The sequence below is a fragment of the Jaculus jaculus genome, chromosome 6, assembly GCF_020740685.1.
Source record: "Jaculus jaculus isolate mJacJac1 chromosome 6, mJacJac1.mat.Y.cur, whole genome shotgun sequence".
NCBI classification, from domain to species: Eukaryota; Metazoa; Chordata; class Mammalia; order Rodentia; family Dipodidae; genus Jaculus; species Jaculus jaculus.
The window spans coordinates 34,799,181-34,816,471 of record NC_059107.1 but is presented as its reverse complement, the minus strand read 5'-3'; the positions used below and the strand labels follow the sequence as shown (position 1 = coordinate 34,816,471).

Here is a 17,291-nt window from a genome sequence, read left to right as displayed (position 1 = left end):
GCTGAGGCTCAGGGCTCAGGTTCAGAGCTTCCCCTCTTTCTGTATAGCCCCTCAAATGTGGATTTCTCAGAGCAGCTGTGGCTCTAACTGGGTTGCGACCTCCAGAGAAGCCTGTACATTTTGATTCTCTTTTATCTTAAAGCGTCTGGTGCAAAAATATGTATATTATTCATAGATATTGCCAAGTCTAAAAGCAAAGCAAAAACCTCCAAACTGAATGCGCCTCTGTAAAAACAAAGCATCACCTGTTTTACTGATGCATCTTTGGGCTTCTGTCTGCCCAGCACCACGGCCTTCCCAAGGGAGGTGCTTCTATCTGATGACATTTGTCATGTTCCCCTCCTTACAAATGAGTTTTTGCTATCTATGTATATAACTCCTGCCTGTTTGGAACTTTATAAAAAGGTGGAATTAAAGCCCTTTGAGCTACATTTAAATGCCGCATATTGTCCTGGAAGATAACATGAAACAGATCTCTACCCTTGAAACTTGGCTTGACTAGTGTAGATAAGGACCGATTTCTTGGCGGCCCCTGTCTGGAGTAAGAGAGAGAGAGGCTGGCTGTCTCCGTGGATCGCTGCCAGGGACGGAGCAGGCAGGAAATGGTATGCTCAGCCTCAAAGGAGATTCAGTCACGGCATCTGGGGTCAGGCAGGGCCACGCAGGGAGGAGGCGTGTGGGGTGACTTCAGCCATGGCCTGGGGCAAGCGCGGAGGCTGAGAGCCAAGCCTGGAATGAGGAGCTTCAAGAGAAGACTCGAAGGAGACGTGCCCAAAGGGCACGGAGCTCGCCGATGGAATGCCAGCACCCACCTGCCTTGAGCAGGAGCTTGCGATGCCCCTCGTGAGCAGAACAAATTTCTGGCAGCAGAGTGAACACAGCCAATGTTTCGTCCGCCTTTATCATCCCGCAGTTATTTGTTGAACACCAGCTATGAGCCAGGCTCTCTGGATAAGACAGAAAACGAGGCTCTTCCAGCTGTAAAGTTCTCTGTGGTCTGTGGAGGGGAAAGCTAGCCAGTGTGGTGAACAACTGACCTCCACATGTTGGCCACTGACATCAGTCAGTTGTCTCCTTGTTTGCGTCGAGGTCTAGCTCTGGAATTCAACCTGCCAGCTCTGCTCCATGTTCTCTGCCCCTGTGTTACCGGGCAGAAAGAGCGGCTCTTCCCTGGCACACAGCGTTTTCATGGTACAGGGAAAGTACCATGGTGAGATGTTGGAGCTGGTGGTTCTTGAAGAATACCCCACGGAGCCCGCTCCATCTCTGCCGCTGGGGACTCAGCTGTCCCAGCAAGTCACATGGCCAGTGCTGGCACCGTGGGGTGGAGAAGGCAGGTGCGGGGCCACAGGATAGATCCATGAGTGTGAACCCAGTGTAGATTCCTCCCTCAGAGAGAGGGTGGAGACTGGTAAGAACTAGTATTTTAGTCTATCACAGATGACAATGATAGCCTTATACAGCCTTATGATAAATGTATATAATTTTAGCTTTATAGATGTTCCCCTTAAATCAGTGTGGCATTTTGAATGGGAGTGTCCCCCATAGTCTCATGTGTTTGTGGTGAAGCCTCATACTCAATCCCCAGCTGGTGGAGACTTTAGGAGGTGGAGCCTTGCTGGAGGAGGTGTGTCGCTGAAGGCAGGATTTCAGGTTTATTAGTCCAGCCCATTGGGTGTTCAGGGGCTCGTTATGGATGATAATCTTTCTGCTGATGTGACAAGATGTGACATATGACTTCCTGCTTGGGCCATCCGTTCTCTGCTGTGATGAAACTTCCCCTCAAAACTGTCAGCTTGAAATAAACCTTCTCCTTCTATAAGCTGCTGCTGCTTAGGTGTTTTGTCCCAGCAATGAGAAAATCACTACTACATTTAGCATTAGCTTAAAAAAAAATAACTGGTTTGAAAAACCAGTAGTCTGAAACTGAGGCTCATTTGAGAGAGCCCACCCAGAAGGGGCAGTTACAGGGTGAGTCACAGCTGTCCTCATGGAAGCCCTACAATAGCCACACATGCTGGGCTATTTGAAGAGAAGCCTTTTAAAGTGGCAACTCTTCTGGTGGCTTCTGATTGTCCTTCAATGGATCCAGGCTGTTTGTAGTCACATCCCATAGCTGTGACTCCTCTCTGCTCTGTTCCTGCACACTCGCGCAGCCTTTGTCCCTGAACAGTCCTGTGCACACGCTCTTAGAAAAACACTCTATTTTGCCTCATATTAGACCCATTGATGTAGGATGCTTGGCTATGATTTCTTCCCATATCCACTCCCATGTTAATACCACACAGGGCACATGCTGGAGACTTCACAAACATGTACAGTAGGGGTTATGCAGAGCTTAGAACCAGGTTTTACACAAGTTTTCCCTGGGTTCATAATCCGGACTGACTGACTGAGCCAGTATTCATGAGCATGCATACACGTGAGTGCTACTTTTCAAATGCTGGTGGCCTCTTTTTTTTTTTCAAAGCTATGCATTTGTTTTCCAAGGGCAAGTACTGTATCTCCTCTTGCCTTTCTTTTAAAAGATCTCCCCAAGGCACGTGATAAGAGCTGCATGCACAGTGGGTGATCAGTGAATTTTGTCTATCTCTTCTTTGAATTTCCACCAGGTACCCAGGCCATGGGCCTATGCAGAAGACTAATCATATGCAGGCCTTGATCCTGAGCATTTGACAAGCAAAATGGGGAAGGAACTCTCAGATAACTCACACTTAGGCCAACAGCAAAGGTGTAGAATTAGCCGCACAGTGTGCTATGGAGTGCCTGCTCTCTGGAGCCCCATCCATGTGACAGAAAGTGTCTCTGGCCCTTAAGGGCTTAGCTTCACTGAAGTTAGATATGCATTTGAGTGTTAAGAGGGCCCTCACAACTTATTTAACCTCTCAGAGTCTCAATTTCTTCTGCTATAATGTAGGAATAATAGAAGTGTTGGTAACTGTTGCGGTCTATTACACTTGTAAAAACCTCCCTTCTCTCTCATCCGTGTTCTGAGTCTGTTGAGACTTAAAAGTAAAGAGCCAGAGGAAAGGGACCCGAATACCACCATTGTTGCTGATAAAAGGTGACAGGAGGTCACAGCTTACTGGCCTTCCAAGATTGAATCTTGAAATTAAGTACATGTTTCCATTGAATCCTAAGCTCATCACGCAGCCTCAGGAGTTCTCCAGCCAGTAAAGGACCAGTGTAAACCTAGGTTTGGGGCAGGGGCAGGAAAGTTTTCACTGTACATTGTCCCCAGGGGAAGGAGCAATCCTTAGATGTTCCATCCAAACTTACAGAAGAAACTGTTATACTTTTTTGCAATGGTTTAAATATGAAATGTCTCTCAGGCAGTCTCCAGCTGATGACACTATTTTGGGAGTTTTGGAAACTTTAGGAAGCTGGGTTTAGTTGGAGAAAGTAGGTCACTAGTGATGCATCCTTGGGGGCTATATCTTGGGTTCCTCTCTTTCCCACTCTGCTTCTTCTTATTTATTTATTTTTTTTTAAGTAGGGTCTAACTCTGGCCCAGGCTGACCTGGAATCCACTCATGGTGGCTTTGAACTCACAGCAGTCCTCCAACCTCTGCCTCCCGAGCGCTGTGACTAAAGGCATGTACCATGTCCGACTTCACTGTGCTTCTTGCTTACCATGATATAAACTGTTCCACTGTACCCTCCCCATCATAATGGACAGATTCCCCTAAAGCCACGAGCACAGCACATCTTCCCTCCTTTTAGGTTATTTATGCCAGGCATCTGTCACAGCAACAAGGAAACCAGCACTCTCTTCCTAGGGAGGAAGTGTGTGAGCAGGTTACTAAGAATGTTTTCCAAGGAGGACTTCTTCTACGTTGAGGAATTGTGGGGGGAAAGCCCTCTGAACTGAAATGGAAGGGTTTTACGGACCGTACAGGACTCCATGGGTGTTATGTTTCCTATCCTTATGAATAGTAATAGTTGAGCTCGCTGTGTTCTGTTCCTGCAAAGCAAGCAATAGTTTCAGCCGTTGGCCAGGAAGCCAAGTAGGGGGTCTGTGGGAGCTACATTCTGATAATCCATTCTCTCTTCCCTGTCTCTCTTGCAGTGCAAGTTGGAATTCCATGCTTGCTCTACAGGCAAAAGCCTCAGATCCCTGTGTGATGGGCCCTGTCCGTGTTTGCCTGAGCCAGAGCCACCGAAACCCAAGGCAGAGAAGAGTGGTGAGTGGGGATCTGGGGGCTGGAGCTGGCTGATGTGGCTCAGCTCTGTCTCTATGGCCAGGGGCCTGACGTGCATGCAGCAGGGCTTCTCAGGCCCCTGCTGGGGAGATGGGCTGACTTGGCAAGTAAGGTTTTCAGCTTGTTTGGAGGCCCTACCCCAAACCACCTGCTGTAGCCATTAAAGAACAAGAGGAGAAATGAGAGGCTTTGAAAAATGTGTTAAACCAAGATAGGCACTAGGTTCTTTTTGGTGGTCAATTTGCTACAGGGTGGGATGGGCGGGTTGTCAACATCTCAGGCCAGGGTCCACCCTCTGGTTAATCTTGGTCTTTTCTTGAACTCTAAGCTTTCAAATCCATTGAATTTTTCAAGGGCAAATATCAACACAGACACTGAAGGGTTGTCGCTGTCAAGGAGTATTCTCCCACAAGCATTTCTTCATTAGTATACTCTGTTTAGAATTCAGCATAGAGCCAAGGGACAGATGAAAGAGGATACCTCCCCAGGGGCCTCTGTTTTCCCTCTAGGCCTCAGAGGCCCAGGAGAGCCTGGGCTTCCTGGGATGTTTTCCTGATGGAGAACTGATGTCCCACTGGCTTCAGCCCCTTTGCAAGCCTTCTCTAATGAAACCTAAGGTAGGAAGTTGAATTGTTGTTCAGTAGTGTTGAGCTTTCTCTGCTGTGATCATGGCGGGGTGTGTGACAGTGTGTATGAACTCATGTCTTCTAAAGCCAGCAGCCACCTGCTTAGGATTGGGGAAAATGAACAGTGTGAGAGAGCGTGAATGGATCTGTTTTTCTAAGTTATCTTGTCTCTTTCTCGGCAAATCAATGGAGACTTCAAGTTTAAGTTTGGGTATTAGCCTACAGTAATACTGTCTTTGGAAAGTTTAACTCGGAATGGGGAAGAGCTGATCTTTTGCATTTGAGACCAATTTATTTCTATCATAGCAGTGAGCAAACTTACTAAAGCACATAGGCCTCTTTATCATTTGGTCATAAAAAAAAATCTAAAGACCTGAAGTGTTCACATTGTAGGAAGGTCAGATCCTTCTCTGTCCAGGTTCCTGGTCTTGTCAATAAAAAGAATTTATAAGGTGGCACAAAAGGTTGGCAAGCAAAAGTTAATTTTGGAGGAGAAGTGTATGAGGAAACAAAAGTACTTGCTGGATAGCAGCATGGGAAGCCTGGACAGTGAGGCGAAGGTGGGGCTGTTTCTCTTATGAGTAAGCAGGTGTGAATGGAGGAGGGTGTCTAGGGTGCGGTGGTTTGGTTGCAATCTTCCTTTGATGTAGATCCCGTCTGAAGAGTGTGTTGAGGTTGCATCAGGTTCACTGCTGGTGCTTAAAGTCAGGCATGGTATGTGCAGGGGCCACTTTCCCCCAAGTGCTTGCCCTTGCTGGCAGAGTATCCCCAGCCAGGCGGGGGTCATGCGCTTGTCATTTGTTGGGGTGGGTGGGTGGGTAGGTTGCTGCATATGCTCAGGGGGTTTGTGGCTGACAGTGAGTATCCTGAAGAGCCAAGTCAAACTCTTTCCTGATTAGATGAGAGGGATGGTTGCTGAGCTGGATGATGAGACAATTACTGATCGTTCCTGCTTTCTGACTCCCTTACCTTGTAACCCTTTCTCATTAGTTAGCTATATAGTCCAGAAAACTCTGTCTGAATATGTCTAGAGAATCTTCATAGGAAGTTGTAATAACCTACATTATTCCAGCTACATTGTTTATTGCATTTATTTTCTGTTCTGAAGGAAGGGAATTAATCCAAGAAAGTCTCTGTTTTGCCTGTGGCATACAGAGATAAGCAGGGTACCTCTCCACATCTGCTAATGTTTCCTCACTGGCCATAACAAAATAACAGACATACCCATTCTGGGGGGAGAGCAGTTTGGCTCTCCAGTGAAGAACAACCTTGTTCTTGCTTTACACCTGAGGACATAAGAATCTCTCAAGTGTGGCCCTCCAGGAATGTCTTTGATATGCTATATTTTCATGATGATTCCCTCATGAAAATCAAAGCCAATGTTTACTGGACCTATGCAAGTAAGTCCCTTGCTGTTAAGCATAAAGAGACTGAGAAAGAGTGTTCCAGAACTCTGAAAGGTCAGTGAGAACAAGTTTGCCATTTAAAAAATATTTCAAGACATTTGCAAAAGCTTGCACTACTAAGTCAATGGTGAGAGACAGTTCTGGAAAGCAAAATCTTCATCATACCGTAGCAAAGAAGAGAACATTCCAATACAATACCAACAATCTTCTGAAACAATCCAAATTGCATTTCTATATCCACTCCTGTACTATGTGCATCTTTTCTGGAAAATATTTACACAGTCCTGAGTGATGTGGAAGCCTCACATGTTCCTTGAGCTACAAGTAGCAGCTCATGCTTGGGGTGAGCTCTTTCCCTGGGGTTCTAGAACTGTCCTTGGTTCGTAGTTCCATTTCTAGGCTGTGACTTCTGGCAGAGTTTTCACATAAACCTGAGATGGAGCAGATGTTATCTGCGCATGGCAAGTGGTGATTTGTCTTTTTTTTTTTCAGTGCTCAAAAGTATCCTAATGGAAGAGAGTAGAATCCCCTACCAAGATATAACATCCACACCTATTTAATCTGGATCTGATCAGCGTTGCCTTGGAGGATAACAGCATGCTGTGGGCAACGAGGCCTTTGACAGTTCCCTAGGGTCATGATGTAAAACATTTCCAGTGAGTGAAGTTTGACCCTGACAAATGTGATCCAGGGGAGGCTGACCTTTTCCTTGGACTTGATGGCTGTCTCCGTACAGCTCTCGGGGTGGCTCCATGACAGGCAATGATGGCTTGGCTGAGGTTGCAGCAGATGGGACAAAGAGGCAGGGTGGATGCAAGGGACAGCTCAGAAGTGAGGTGGAAGACAGCTCTCAGCTGATACCCGGGCTGTGATGAAGGCGGGAGGAGGAAAAGCTGATCATGATGTCACCTTGCCTTACCTGCCAGCGCCCTTCAGGAAACAGCCAGGAGAGGGTGTGGCATCTGCAGGCAGTCTGCCTCAGAAAGGCACTTTGTAGTTCTGGAATGTACCACACTCATTTCTTGAAAAATTGACATTGAAGTCTTACAAACACAAGTGAGTACAAGATGTGACAATATTATCATCAGTGTTGCTGCTAATACTCTGTTTTTAGCCTTCTCTCTCTCTCTCTCTCTCTCTCTCTCTCTCTCTCTCTCTCTCTCTCTCTTGAAACACCATTTTATCTGACAATGAAAACATCCACAGAGTCACTTCAGGGTACATTCAGTGCGTTCAGGGCTGTCTCTAAGCTGTGAGAAGGAGAGATAAGGGGTGGGGCCTCCTGAGTTCTGATACTGATGCAATGACATAGATTGTAATTCTTGGGCTTTGACCCACCTACGTGGAGGTGGAGTTCTTGCCATCTTCAGTTAGTTGGTGACCAATGGTCTGTCCCCACAAGGTCCCAACTATGACTTCTGTGAACCCTATCCATTAAGGTCACATGAAGTCCTGTCTACTCTGCCCAACACTTCTGGGTTTACTAGTTCCCTAGCCCTGTCCAGGGATACAGAAAACATGAGGAAGACCTCCTGTGGTTTTTCTATTATCAAGGAGGCTGGGGTGAAATTAAAGCCTCAAGTTTCTTTGGATCTGCCCAGAGCCACTCCTATTCAGGTCAGAGGACATTAATAGGAGTCTTGCTTCCAACTGGCTTTTGTATTGATAGCCAAAGCACAGGTCTTCATCCCACTGGAGCCATCCCCTTGTCTCAGATTGCCTCTTCCCAGCCCAGAACAAGAAACAGATCAGAAACAGAAGAACCATGGTGTGGTGGTTTGATTCAGGTGTCCCCCATAAACTTAGGTGTTCTGAACTCTAGGTTCCTAGCTGATGGAAATTTGGGAATTAATGCCTCCTGGAGGCAGTGTATTGTTGGGGGAGGGCTTATGGGTATAAGAGCCAGCTTCCCCTTGCCAGTGTTGGGCACACTCTCCTGTTGTTGTTGGCCACCTAATGTTAGTCAGGAGGTGATGTCCACCCTCTGCTCCTATCATTGTTTTCCTCTGCCATCATGGAGCTTCCCCTCAAGTCTGTAAGCCAAAATAAACCCTTTTTGATTTTCCCACAAGCTGCTCTTAAGTGATTTCTGCCAGCAATGTGAACCTGGCTGCAACATATGGTAAAATGTACATTTCTTGAGAACTCACCTGCCTCCCCCCATTCTCCTCCCAAGAGTCTCCCTCATTAGAGTCCAATGTTGATCATTATTAGGTTTGAGGGTGAAGTGGCTGAGAGGACGGGTCTACTTGCTCTCTTGTAAGAATTCTCTGCTGCTTCTAATACTGCTCCCCCATTTTGCTCTAAGACAGACCTAGCTGTTGTAAATCAGAAGGCTTTATTTCTGCTTTAAACCTCACTAGCATTTTGTTTTTTGAAGCCAAATACTGTGGTTGATTTTGCTGTCTTTATTTACCTGCCATCTTCCCTTTGATGTGACCTTTGGAGTGACCCCTGAAGAGCTGATGGGGGGTAAGGTCATCCTTTAATATCTCTGAATATTTCCTAGTACCCTTCTCAATGATGACCTTGGGTAAATTATCCGCCTCAAGAGCTTAAAGTGACAACTGCCCCCACAGAACATTAACAACAAAGCCAAGGGGGAGCAAAGCTGTTGTTTAAAGAGAGAGTTGAGGGACTGACCATGTAGCTTGGTAGAAGAGCAACTGCTTAGCGGAAGTCCCAGGGTTTGACCCAAGCAAGGCGTAAAGGAGGAGGGGAATATGGAAAGCTATGCAGGAAGCCTGCATTCCACGCATGGGGGAGCGATAATCTCCCCCAATCGCACTTGGTGTTTTTCAGCTCTCAGCAACCAGGCTAGTCAGGAAGGCACTTAGAAGGAGCACTACTGCTTAGCTGCGGGCTGCTGTTGCTGCCCTCTCATTAGACCTCAGCAAAGGAAGGTCTGAGGTGCTGGTTTCTGGATTTTTTAAAGAATATTTTATTTATGTATTTATTTATTTGAGAGAGAGAGAGGCAGATAGAAAGAGAAAGAGAGAATGGGCGCTCTAAGAATTCTAACCTGAACAAACTCCAGATGCATGTGCCACTTTAAGTATCTGGCCCACATGGATACTGAGGACTCAAACCTGGGTCCTGAGGCTTCACAAGCAAGAAAGTGCCTTAACCACAAAGCCACCTCTCCAGCCATTAAAAAAAAAAAAAATTATTTAAAAGAGAGAAAGAGAGAGAGAGAGAGAGGCAGCTAGGGAAAGAAAGAGAGAGAGAGAGATGGATTCTTCACAGTGGTGAAAAATCTCAGGAGAACCTAGAACTCAAGATGAGAAGCAATAAGATACATTTAAAAATATGTTTTCAGTTATTTGTGTGTGTGTGTGTGTGTGTGTGTGTGTGTACGTGTGTGTGTGTGTGTACGTGTGTGTAAGCACACTAGGCTCTCTTACTGCAAATGAATGTCAGATGCAAGTATCACTTTGCATCTGGCTTTACACGAGGGACCAGAGAATCAAAGCTAGGCCAGCAGGCTTTGCAAGCAAGTACGTTTAATTGCCGAGCCATCTTCCCAACCCCTAAGCTACCTTTTTTGAAGTAGCTAATTCTTTTCCCCTCTAAACCGCACCCCTCTGTACTTCTGCAGCCTGCCTCATCTCCTCCTGTCCCTCTCCGAGCCGCACACTCCTTCTTAACCTCATCTCGGCAGCCTTTAATCCTGATACCATTCACCCTGCGTGGGAGCTCTCCCGAGCTGAAGGGAGGACTTTGCAGAGTCATGGGTCTCAGGTCAGGAAATTTACCCACCGTGATATCTTATAAGAGCACCCCTCTGTTCTGGAAGGGAAGGCACGTGCATGAACGCACTTATACCTGTGACTGCATTTTATGTTGTACCACAGTAGATTATGTTTACAGGAAGACCTTGACTTGCAGGGATCTGAATTTAGTCTCCACATACCAGGGAAGAGCCCTTCTGAGAGAAAGAGAGAGGGACCCTGGCCTCAGTTCAGTGAATGGGTCGCTGAATTTCAGGTACAGCTCGCTGCGCCTATGCTCACGGCCTCGCATCACAGTCGGCCTGGAGACGGAAAGAGTGTGTGTGTGGCAGGAGTTTAATTTCCCCTGAGTCTGAAGTCACTTGCCCAAAGCCCACATTGTCAACCACGAGGCAGAAAAATGTCACTGTGTTCCTAAAAGCAACACCGTTTTGAATGAAACTCTGCAGCCTGCCCCTGGGCTCCCCCTAGAGAAGCAAACCCAGAGAACAGGGCTCTTGCTAAGAAGAGCCTCCTTCTGCCCACGTGGTTTAGGGTTCAGAGAAGGGATGGGGAATCAGCTATCCATACTGAGACCCGCTGGAGAAGGCTGGAAAGGTCCCTGCTACAGCCCTGCCTCTGCTACTCTTGCTACTGCTGGAGGCAGGAGCAAGATGGAGCACAGAGGGCTTGGGGAGGAAGGAGAGCTGTTGTCTTTCTCCAGCAGGGCATGATAAAGAGGAAATAACTACTTCCCTCCAGCTGAGCCCTTTGGAACAGTAGAAAAAATTGTCTACTGCAATTTTCTTTTCTCAAATAGTGTTTTCCACCTGAGGGCTAGATTCTTGGGGGGCGGGGGTGGGAGAATCTTGGGTTGACAGACGGTTGTCTAATTCCATTACTTATCACCAGTGGATTTAGGGAAATGTGTTTCAATGGGAACAGGAGGCGGTGCAGAAGAGACCGGGTAGAGTTCCTCCTAGCTGTGATGTCTCAATGGAAAACATCCTGAAAGAGTCCTGCTGCAGAGGCTCCAAGACGAGAAAATGGATCTTTGCATCCAGGAGAGAATGCTTTCCTTCGGTGCCTGTTATGTAACACGGTGAAGGCCCCAGGCTTGCAAACCTGTGATTTAAAAGCAGTTTATAGTAACCTTTCCATTCCCATTCTGCTCCAGGCACTTACTATTCAGTACCACATCATGGGCAGGAATTAAAAACACAAAAGAACATTTAATTTTTAGGGACCTGTTATTTTAAATGTCATGACCTTAAAAAAAAAAGTGTGAATTAAATCGACTGCTGCCTGAAGAGCTAAAATGCACTTGTCAGGACTCTGAGTAAGAGCTGACTATGTGGCTTTGATTTCCATTTGCTCCTGCTCCATGGGACAGGATCTGGAAGGTAGAGCGGGGCTCCTCCTGGGCCTGCTGGTAGGAAGTGCTGCAAATAAAGAGAAAAAGGAGAGTGCATTGAGCTCCATGATGGCCGGAGGTGAAACCGGAGTTGAGAGGAGGGACGGAGGTTTGAGCTGGGAATTGAGGGCTCTGACAGCTTGCTCACACTGATCTCTTCTGTCCTTGCTCTTAAAATAATTACAAATTATGTCTAATGGTGGTGGAGGGAGATGGTGATGGCACACACAGTTAATCCCAGTACTCAGGAGGCTGAGGTAAGAGGTTCACTCTGAGTTTGAGGCCAGCCTGGGGTTACAGAGTAAGTTATAGGTTAGGCTGGACTACAATGAGACCCAACTCAAAAAAAAAAAAAAACAAAAAAAAACAACTGAACAAGGGCTGGGGAGATGGCTTAGCCGTTAAGGTGTATGTCTGCAAAGCCTAAGGTCCCAGGTTTGATTCTCTAGGTCCCACGTAAGCTAGACGCACATGGTAGGGCCATGTGTCTCAAGATGGCTTGCAGTTCCCAGGGGCCCTGGCAAGCCTATTCTCTCTCTGTCTCTCTCTCTCTTTCTCCTTCTCTATCTGTCTCTAATAAATAAATGAATAAATCTAAAAAAATCTGAAAAAAATTAAATTACAAATTAATATATGAAAAATATTGTGGCAAAATGTTCATGTTGCTAATTCTTAAGAATTTTTTCAGCATGCACCTTCAGTTATCTTTATAGATACATGCTAACATCTTAAACTTTATTCACCCCAAGTTGGAATGTTTTATTGCCTGACTTAAAACACGTTTTGTATCTTGACTTTTGCGTCTCATAGATGTCTTCTTGTACACACACGTGGTTCTTTCCACACGTGCGTATCAGTTTCTCTCTGTGTGTCTGCCTCCACTTGTCTCACCATCATGTTAAATCATGTTCTTAGCCTACTTCACTTGTTCATTGAAAGGCAGGCTTCCCTTGGAAAGAGAAAGAAATACGCCTGCCACACATATGCCTACATACCCTGTTTACAGTCTCCTTCTCATTGCTGAAACAAAACACCCAACCAGAAGCAGCCGATGGGAGGAAAGGGTTGATTTCAGTTATGGTTTTGAGAAGTTTTGTCATCGTGGAGAAAGCACGGTAGGATAGACAACTGAGTATCGCATCTCGTTATCAGTAGCAGGGGAAGGAAGCAATCAGAGGGAACTATAAAGACACCCAGTGGGCTAGGCCAAGAAACCTCAAGGTCCACCCCAATGACACACCCCTTCCAGCAAGGCTCCACCACCTAAAGACTCCACAACTTTCCCAAATCGCCACCAACTAGGAAGCAAGTCTTCACAACAAAGGAGGCTGTTATAGTTCTTTTCTTATTGCTGAGACGAACACCCGACCAGAAGCAGCTTATAGGAGGAAAGGGTTTATTGCAGGCTTAACGGATTCCATGGTGGAAGAAGCTGGCTGCCTTCACCATCCGTCCACAGCAGAGAAAGACACCAGCCAGTACCAGCAAGTGCAAAGCTGGCTGTGAATACCTTTGAGCTGAACTCAAGACCCACTCTTCCCATCCATAGGCCGTCTCCAGCCTGGCCTGCCAGAGAACTAGGTAGGAAGTATAGTCAAAATTTGCCTGAGACTTTAAAGCCATCTATACTCAAACCACTGCGGTAGCTATGGAGGATAGTTTACATCCAATCCACCACACTGTACAGGTAACATCCACATATGTGTGAGTGGTGTGCATTTTAAACTAAATCTTAACCGTGGTTTTGGTACTCCAGGGACGCCTTTGCTGGTATCAAAGCCTTTGCCGACAGGGTGTTTACAAAGTGAGGGACTTAATATCCTCGTGCATTTTCTCCTCATTCCGCTATATATATGCTTAGCTCCCTGGACTTTATCAAGACCGCAGCATGAGCTCATTGTTCACCACCATATTGTGCTTTTCAGATAGCTCAGTTTCTGACCTAGCTCCTTAAAGATAATACTCCATTTTTAATCTCTCCTGCAGTCAACTGTTCTACCATGTCCCGGCTATGTGCTGCTGTGAAAAAGATAGCACTGCAATAGAAAATACAATAAAATTATCATCAGAAGAAAACACACAGTACACTTCTCCAACCACAGGATGTTTAGCAAAATATTGGCAGGCCCGTCTCCTAGATCCAAGAATTGAAATAAATGAGAGGTGGGCCTTTGACAAAGTGGGGAGCAAAGGAAGGAGCAGCCCCATTCTTAACAGGTGGGAATCAAATGAGCTCAATTTTACCTGTAAGCATCACAGAATTGAGCAGTCACAGGAGCAGCATTGCATCAGTGTCCTCGGCCTTGGTGTCACCAATGTCAGGATGACAGCAGCGTCCTTTGTCAGCCGCATGGTCACATTCGGAACGGTTCATTGTTGCAAACCCCAGAGTGTCGATGAGTTGTGGGGGGAGGGGAGGAATGCCACTTTGATTTCATGTGAACACATACCCATGCCAGATAAAGAACAGAAGGAGTAGTTGAGAATAAATAGCGATAGACATTCAGGTCAGTTGAGACTGCAGTTAAAAGAAACAACCCAGCTCCCTCTGGTCTGAAGAGGCCAAGGAGAAGGGAAGCCTGAGATGTATGTCTGCTCCACGGTGCTTAGGGTAAAACCTTGAATTCTCCTCCTAGTCTCCACGGGGGTGGGGGAGGGGGCTCCAAGAACCCTCCTGTTGGAACAGCCGGGGTTTCATAGCAAAAGAAGGCAGGGCTTGTACTTGAAAGTTCTCATGGTTTCCAGATCTGGGATGAGCTCAAAGGAGAAATTGCTTGAGAGTAGATTGGGGTTTGGGGGAGCTCTGGAAAGTAGAGGCAGAGGATTATTAAGACAGGGGACAGCAGAGGGCTGCAGAGAGCAAGTTCTGTTTTCCAGTCTCCCAGAAGCATCATGAAAAGTCTTGCTGAGGAAGAGCACTTCGTATCAGACTCCTGTGCACCCTTGCGGAAGATCTCATAAGGCGCTGCACAGCCCTCCGGTTGTGCCCCACTCTGGCAAGGTGAGAAAGGCAGTTGGGGAGTGTTGCAGTCAGGTTCGCAATGCTGGTAGAAATCACCCAACCAAGAGCAGCTTCTGGGAAAAAGAAGTTTATTTTGGCTTACAGGCTCGAGTGGAAGCTCTACGATGGCAGGAGAAAACGATGGCATGAGCAGAGGGTGGACATCACCCCCAGGCCAACATAAGGTGGACCATAGCTACAGGAGAGTGTGCCAAATACTGGCAAGGGAAAACTGGCTATAATACTTATAAGCCCGCCCCCAACAGTACACTGCCTCCAGGAAGCGTTAATTCCCAAATCTCCATCAGCTGGGAACCTAGCATTCAGAACACCTAAGTTTATGGGGGACAACTGAATCAAACCACCACATTGAGCTTGTCCCCTCGGCCCCAGAACAGAGAATACTGATTTTTGGTGTCAGTCTTGGCCTATGGTCCAGCTGCTGGATTCTCTTGAATGGCTCTTGTTACTAGGTCATAGGTAGTAGAAGAGTGAAAAACTGACTGATAATTGACTGAGTCCTCCAGACCCAGCCGAGAGTGGGATGTGAGTATGCAACCCTAACTCCAGGAATCTCACAGGCAAGGGATGCTGATATGGTGAAGCCGGAGTTAAAAATCAAATGTCAAAGGCCAGAAAATTAATCCTCTTCAGACTTCTAATAGCATCCAGTGCACAAAATTTACTTAAAATCACTTTAAGTTTACAACAATGAAAGGGGTATGGGAGATGGCTCAGCCGGCACTTGCTCGCAAAGCTTGCAGGCCTGGGTTCAATTCCCCAGCCACCCACATATGCCAGAAGGACATTCTTGCAGCAGCAAGGGACCCTGGTGTGTGCATATGCAGACACACAACACACATGCACACACACACGCACGTGAATAAATGGAAATTTAAAGGAAAAAACAGAGGAGGCTAATAATCCTGTGGAACTACCAAACTTAAAGGTGTTCCTGAGGCTAAATTGGCCTGGATCCATGTCCCTGTAGCTCTCCAAATCATAGCATTTCTTAGATGTTGTCCTAGGCCTAGCCTGTCCCCAAGGAGTCTTCAGAGCTCAGCTGCTTAGAGGAGTTAACATCTGTCACCTTCTTGGCAGGATCCTAGCTTATGGTCCTACTTCCCACAGGTCCTCCACCCCTAGCCCCGACTCCTATATCAACTGGTGACTGCTGTGGGTTCCCTCTGCCTGCCAGGCTCTTGTCTGACTCACCCCTGATGGTCTGTCCTCTCCTTCTACATGTCCAGCTCCAGTTTTGCCCACACTCCATTCATTGTAGGCTGTGTGCACCGCATCCAGCACAGCATGGCACAGATTAGATTAGGCCAGCCTCGGTCATCTGTGGAAGGAGTTATGTGAGGGGAGACACAGGCTCTTACTGTTGGCTCAGCACATAGACCTGAGCTGCTTGTGCTGGTGAATTAGGGTCCTAGGTTGGAGAGGCAGACTCCTCTATCCAAAAATACTCATCTCTGCTTCCCCCAAGCGCATCATTCTAGGCCGAACCATAGGCTGCCTTGTATCATCGTCCTATCGCAGGCACCTGTGTGTGGTAGGAAAACAGAGGCAAGCTTAACAACTTGGCTCAGTCAGGTCTTTTCACTCCATCCCTGCATCTCCATGACTTATGAGAGGTCCCTGGTGTTCCAAGAAGCACATACGCCTCTCTTGATGGGCAGATAGACACAAGGCATATTTTGGCATGGAATGTACTGTCCACTGTTCTCTTGGGCTGCAGTGAGAATATAGAACACATTTTTAGGCAAAGGAGGGAGTAGTTGGAGTTGGTAAGAGGTCTCGATTGGGTTGCGGACTAGTACAAAAGTGACACGTGGTTCCGTATAGTGAAACAATTGGGCTCAAACCCAATGACCGCTGTGCCCAGTGGGAAACTTGCCTATCCAGAGAAAATTCTGTGAGCAAGATCCCCCAGATAGGTTTCTTCCTATAACTTGTTGTGAAGACCTCTGTGCTCTATTCAAAATCAAAAGTTTAAGGCAGTCTCTCAAGAGCTGTTTTTGTTGTTGTTGTTGTTGTTGTTGTTTTTCCCACCTAAAGCTAAAGGCAGTGAGTGACTGAGTCCGTTGATAGAAGTAATGTGCTTTCAGCCGTCCATCCATCCATCATCCAGCCATCCAGCGATCATTAAGAGCTCATTCCGTGCCTGGATCCTGTGCCATTTCTCCCCACGGTGGGGCCACAAGCACTCTCAAAGACCCACACATCAATAATGTGTTAGTCACATGTCCACATGCGGAGTGTACTTACGTCCCAAGGTTACAGTTATATGGAGCTGAGCGCCTCCCATCTCTTTATGGAGTTGGGTTTATGAGTCCTGGACACCGAGGGCTTTTATTGTTTTCTGAGTATGTTGCTATAATTTTGACCTACATTCATTGCAGCCTCTCAGGTCTGACTTTATTTCAAGGAAACTGACTTGAAAATGTAGGCAATAATACTATTTCTGTTGGACGCTCAGTTCTGTGGCATGTATACCATGAGAGTGTGACCTCCTAAATAGTTATGTCTAACTTATCCTGAGATCCCCAGCATATAGGGACTTCTGGATATACAGACACAACCAAGTATATTAACTTGTAGTGCAACTCATACACATTTAATAAGAGTAATGTTTAAATACATGAATATCCAGGACCTAGTATTCCCCATCTCTTGTGACTGTTTGTTCCATGAGCTCTGGACATCCTGTCCTGCTGGGAGGAGTTGTCACTCACATTGTCATCTTAGGTCTGTGGGTTGCTGTCCTCGGCTGTGTGCAGCAATGACCAGAAGTGAACCCTTTCTCTATGGTTTCCACAGTAGGGCTGCTCTCTAGGTAACTTCCCATGAGTCTTTGCGTATCTTCCAGTTTTAGCAAAGCTGGTTTATACTTCTCCATTGTTTACCTCTCAGGTGCACACAGTGGGAT

At 46.6% G+C, this 17,291-nt stretch overlaps 1 protein-coding gene across 3 annotated transcripts in view; it reads left to right on the top strand.

Annotated features, from left to right (window-relative positions):
- The window catches only part of Spock1 (SPARC (osteonectin), cwcv and kazal like domains proteoglycan 1), a 534,501-nt gene that overhangs the window by 435,641 nt on the left and 81,569 nt on the right, over positions 1 to 17,291 (top strand). For all 3 annotated transcript variants that reach the window (XM_045153029.1, XM_045153030.1, XM_004665088.2), the window contains one exon: positions 4,070 to 4,184. In XM_045153029.1, coding sequence (XP_045008964.1) covers positions 4,070 to 4,184 — 115 coding nt within the window. The remainder of the gene's footprint in view (positions 1 to 4,069; positions 4,185 to 17,291) is intronic.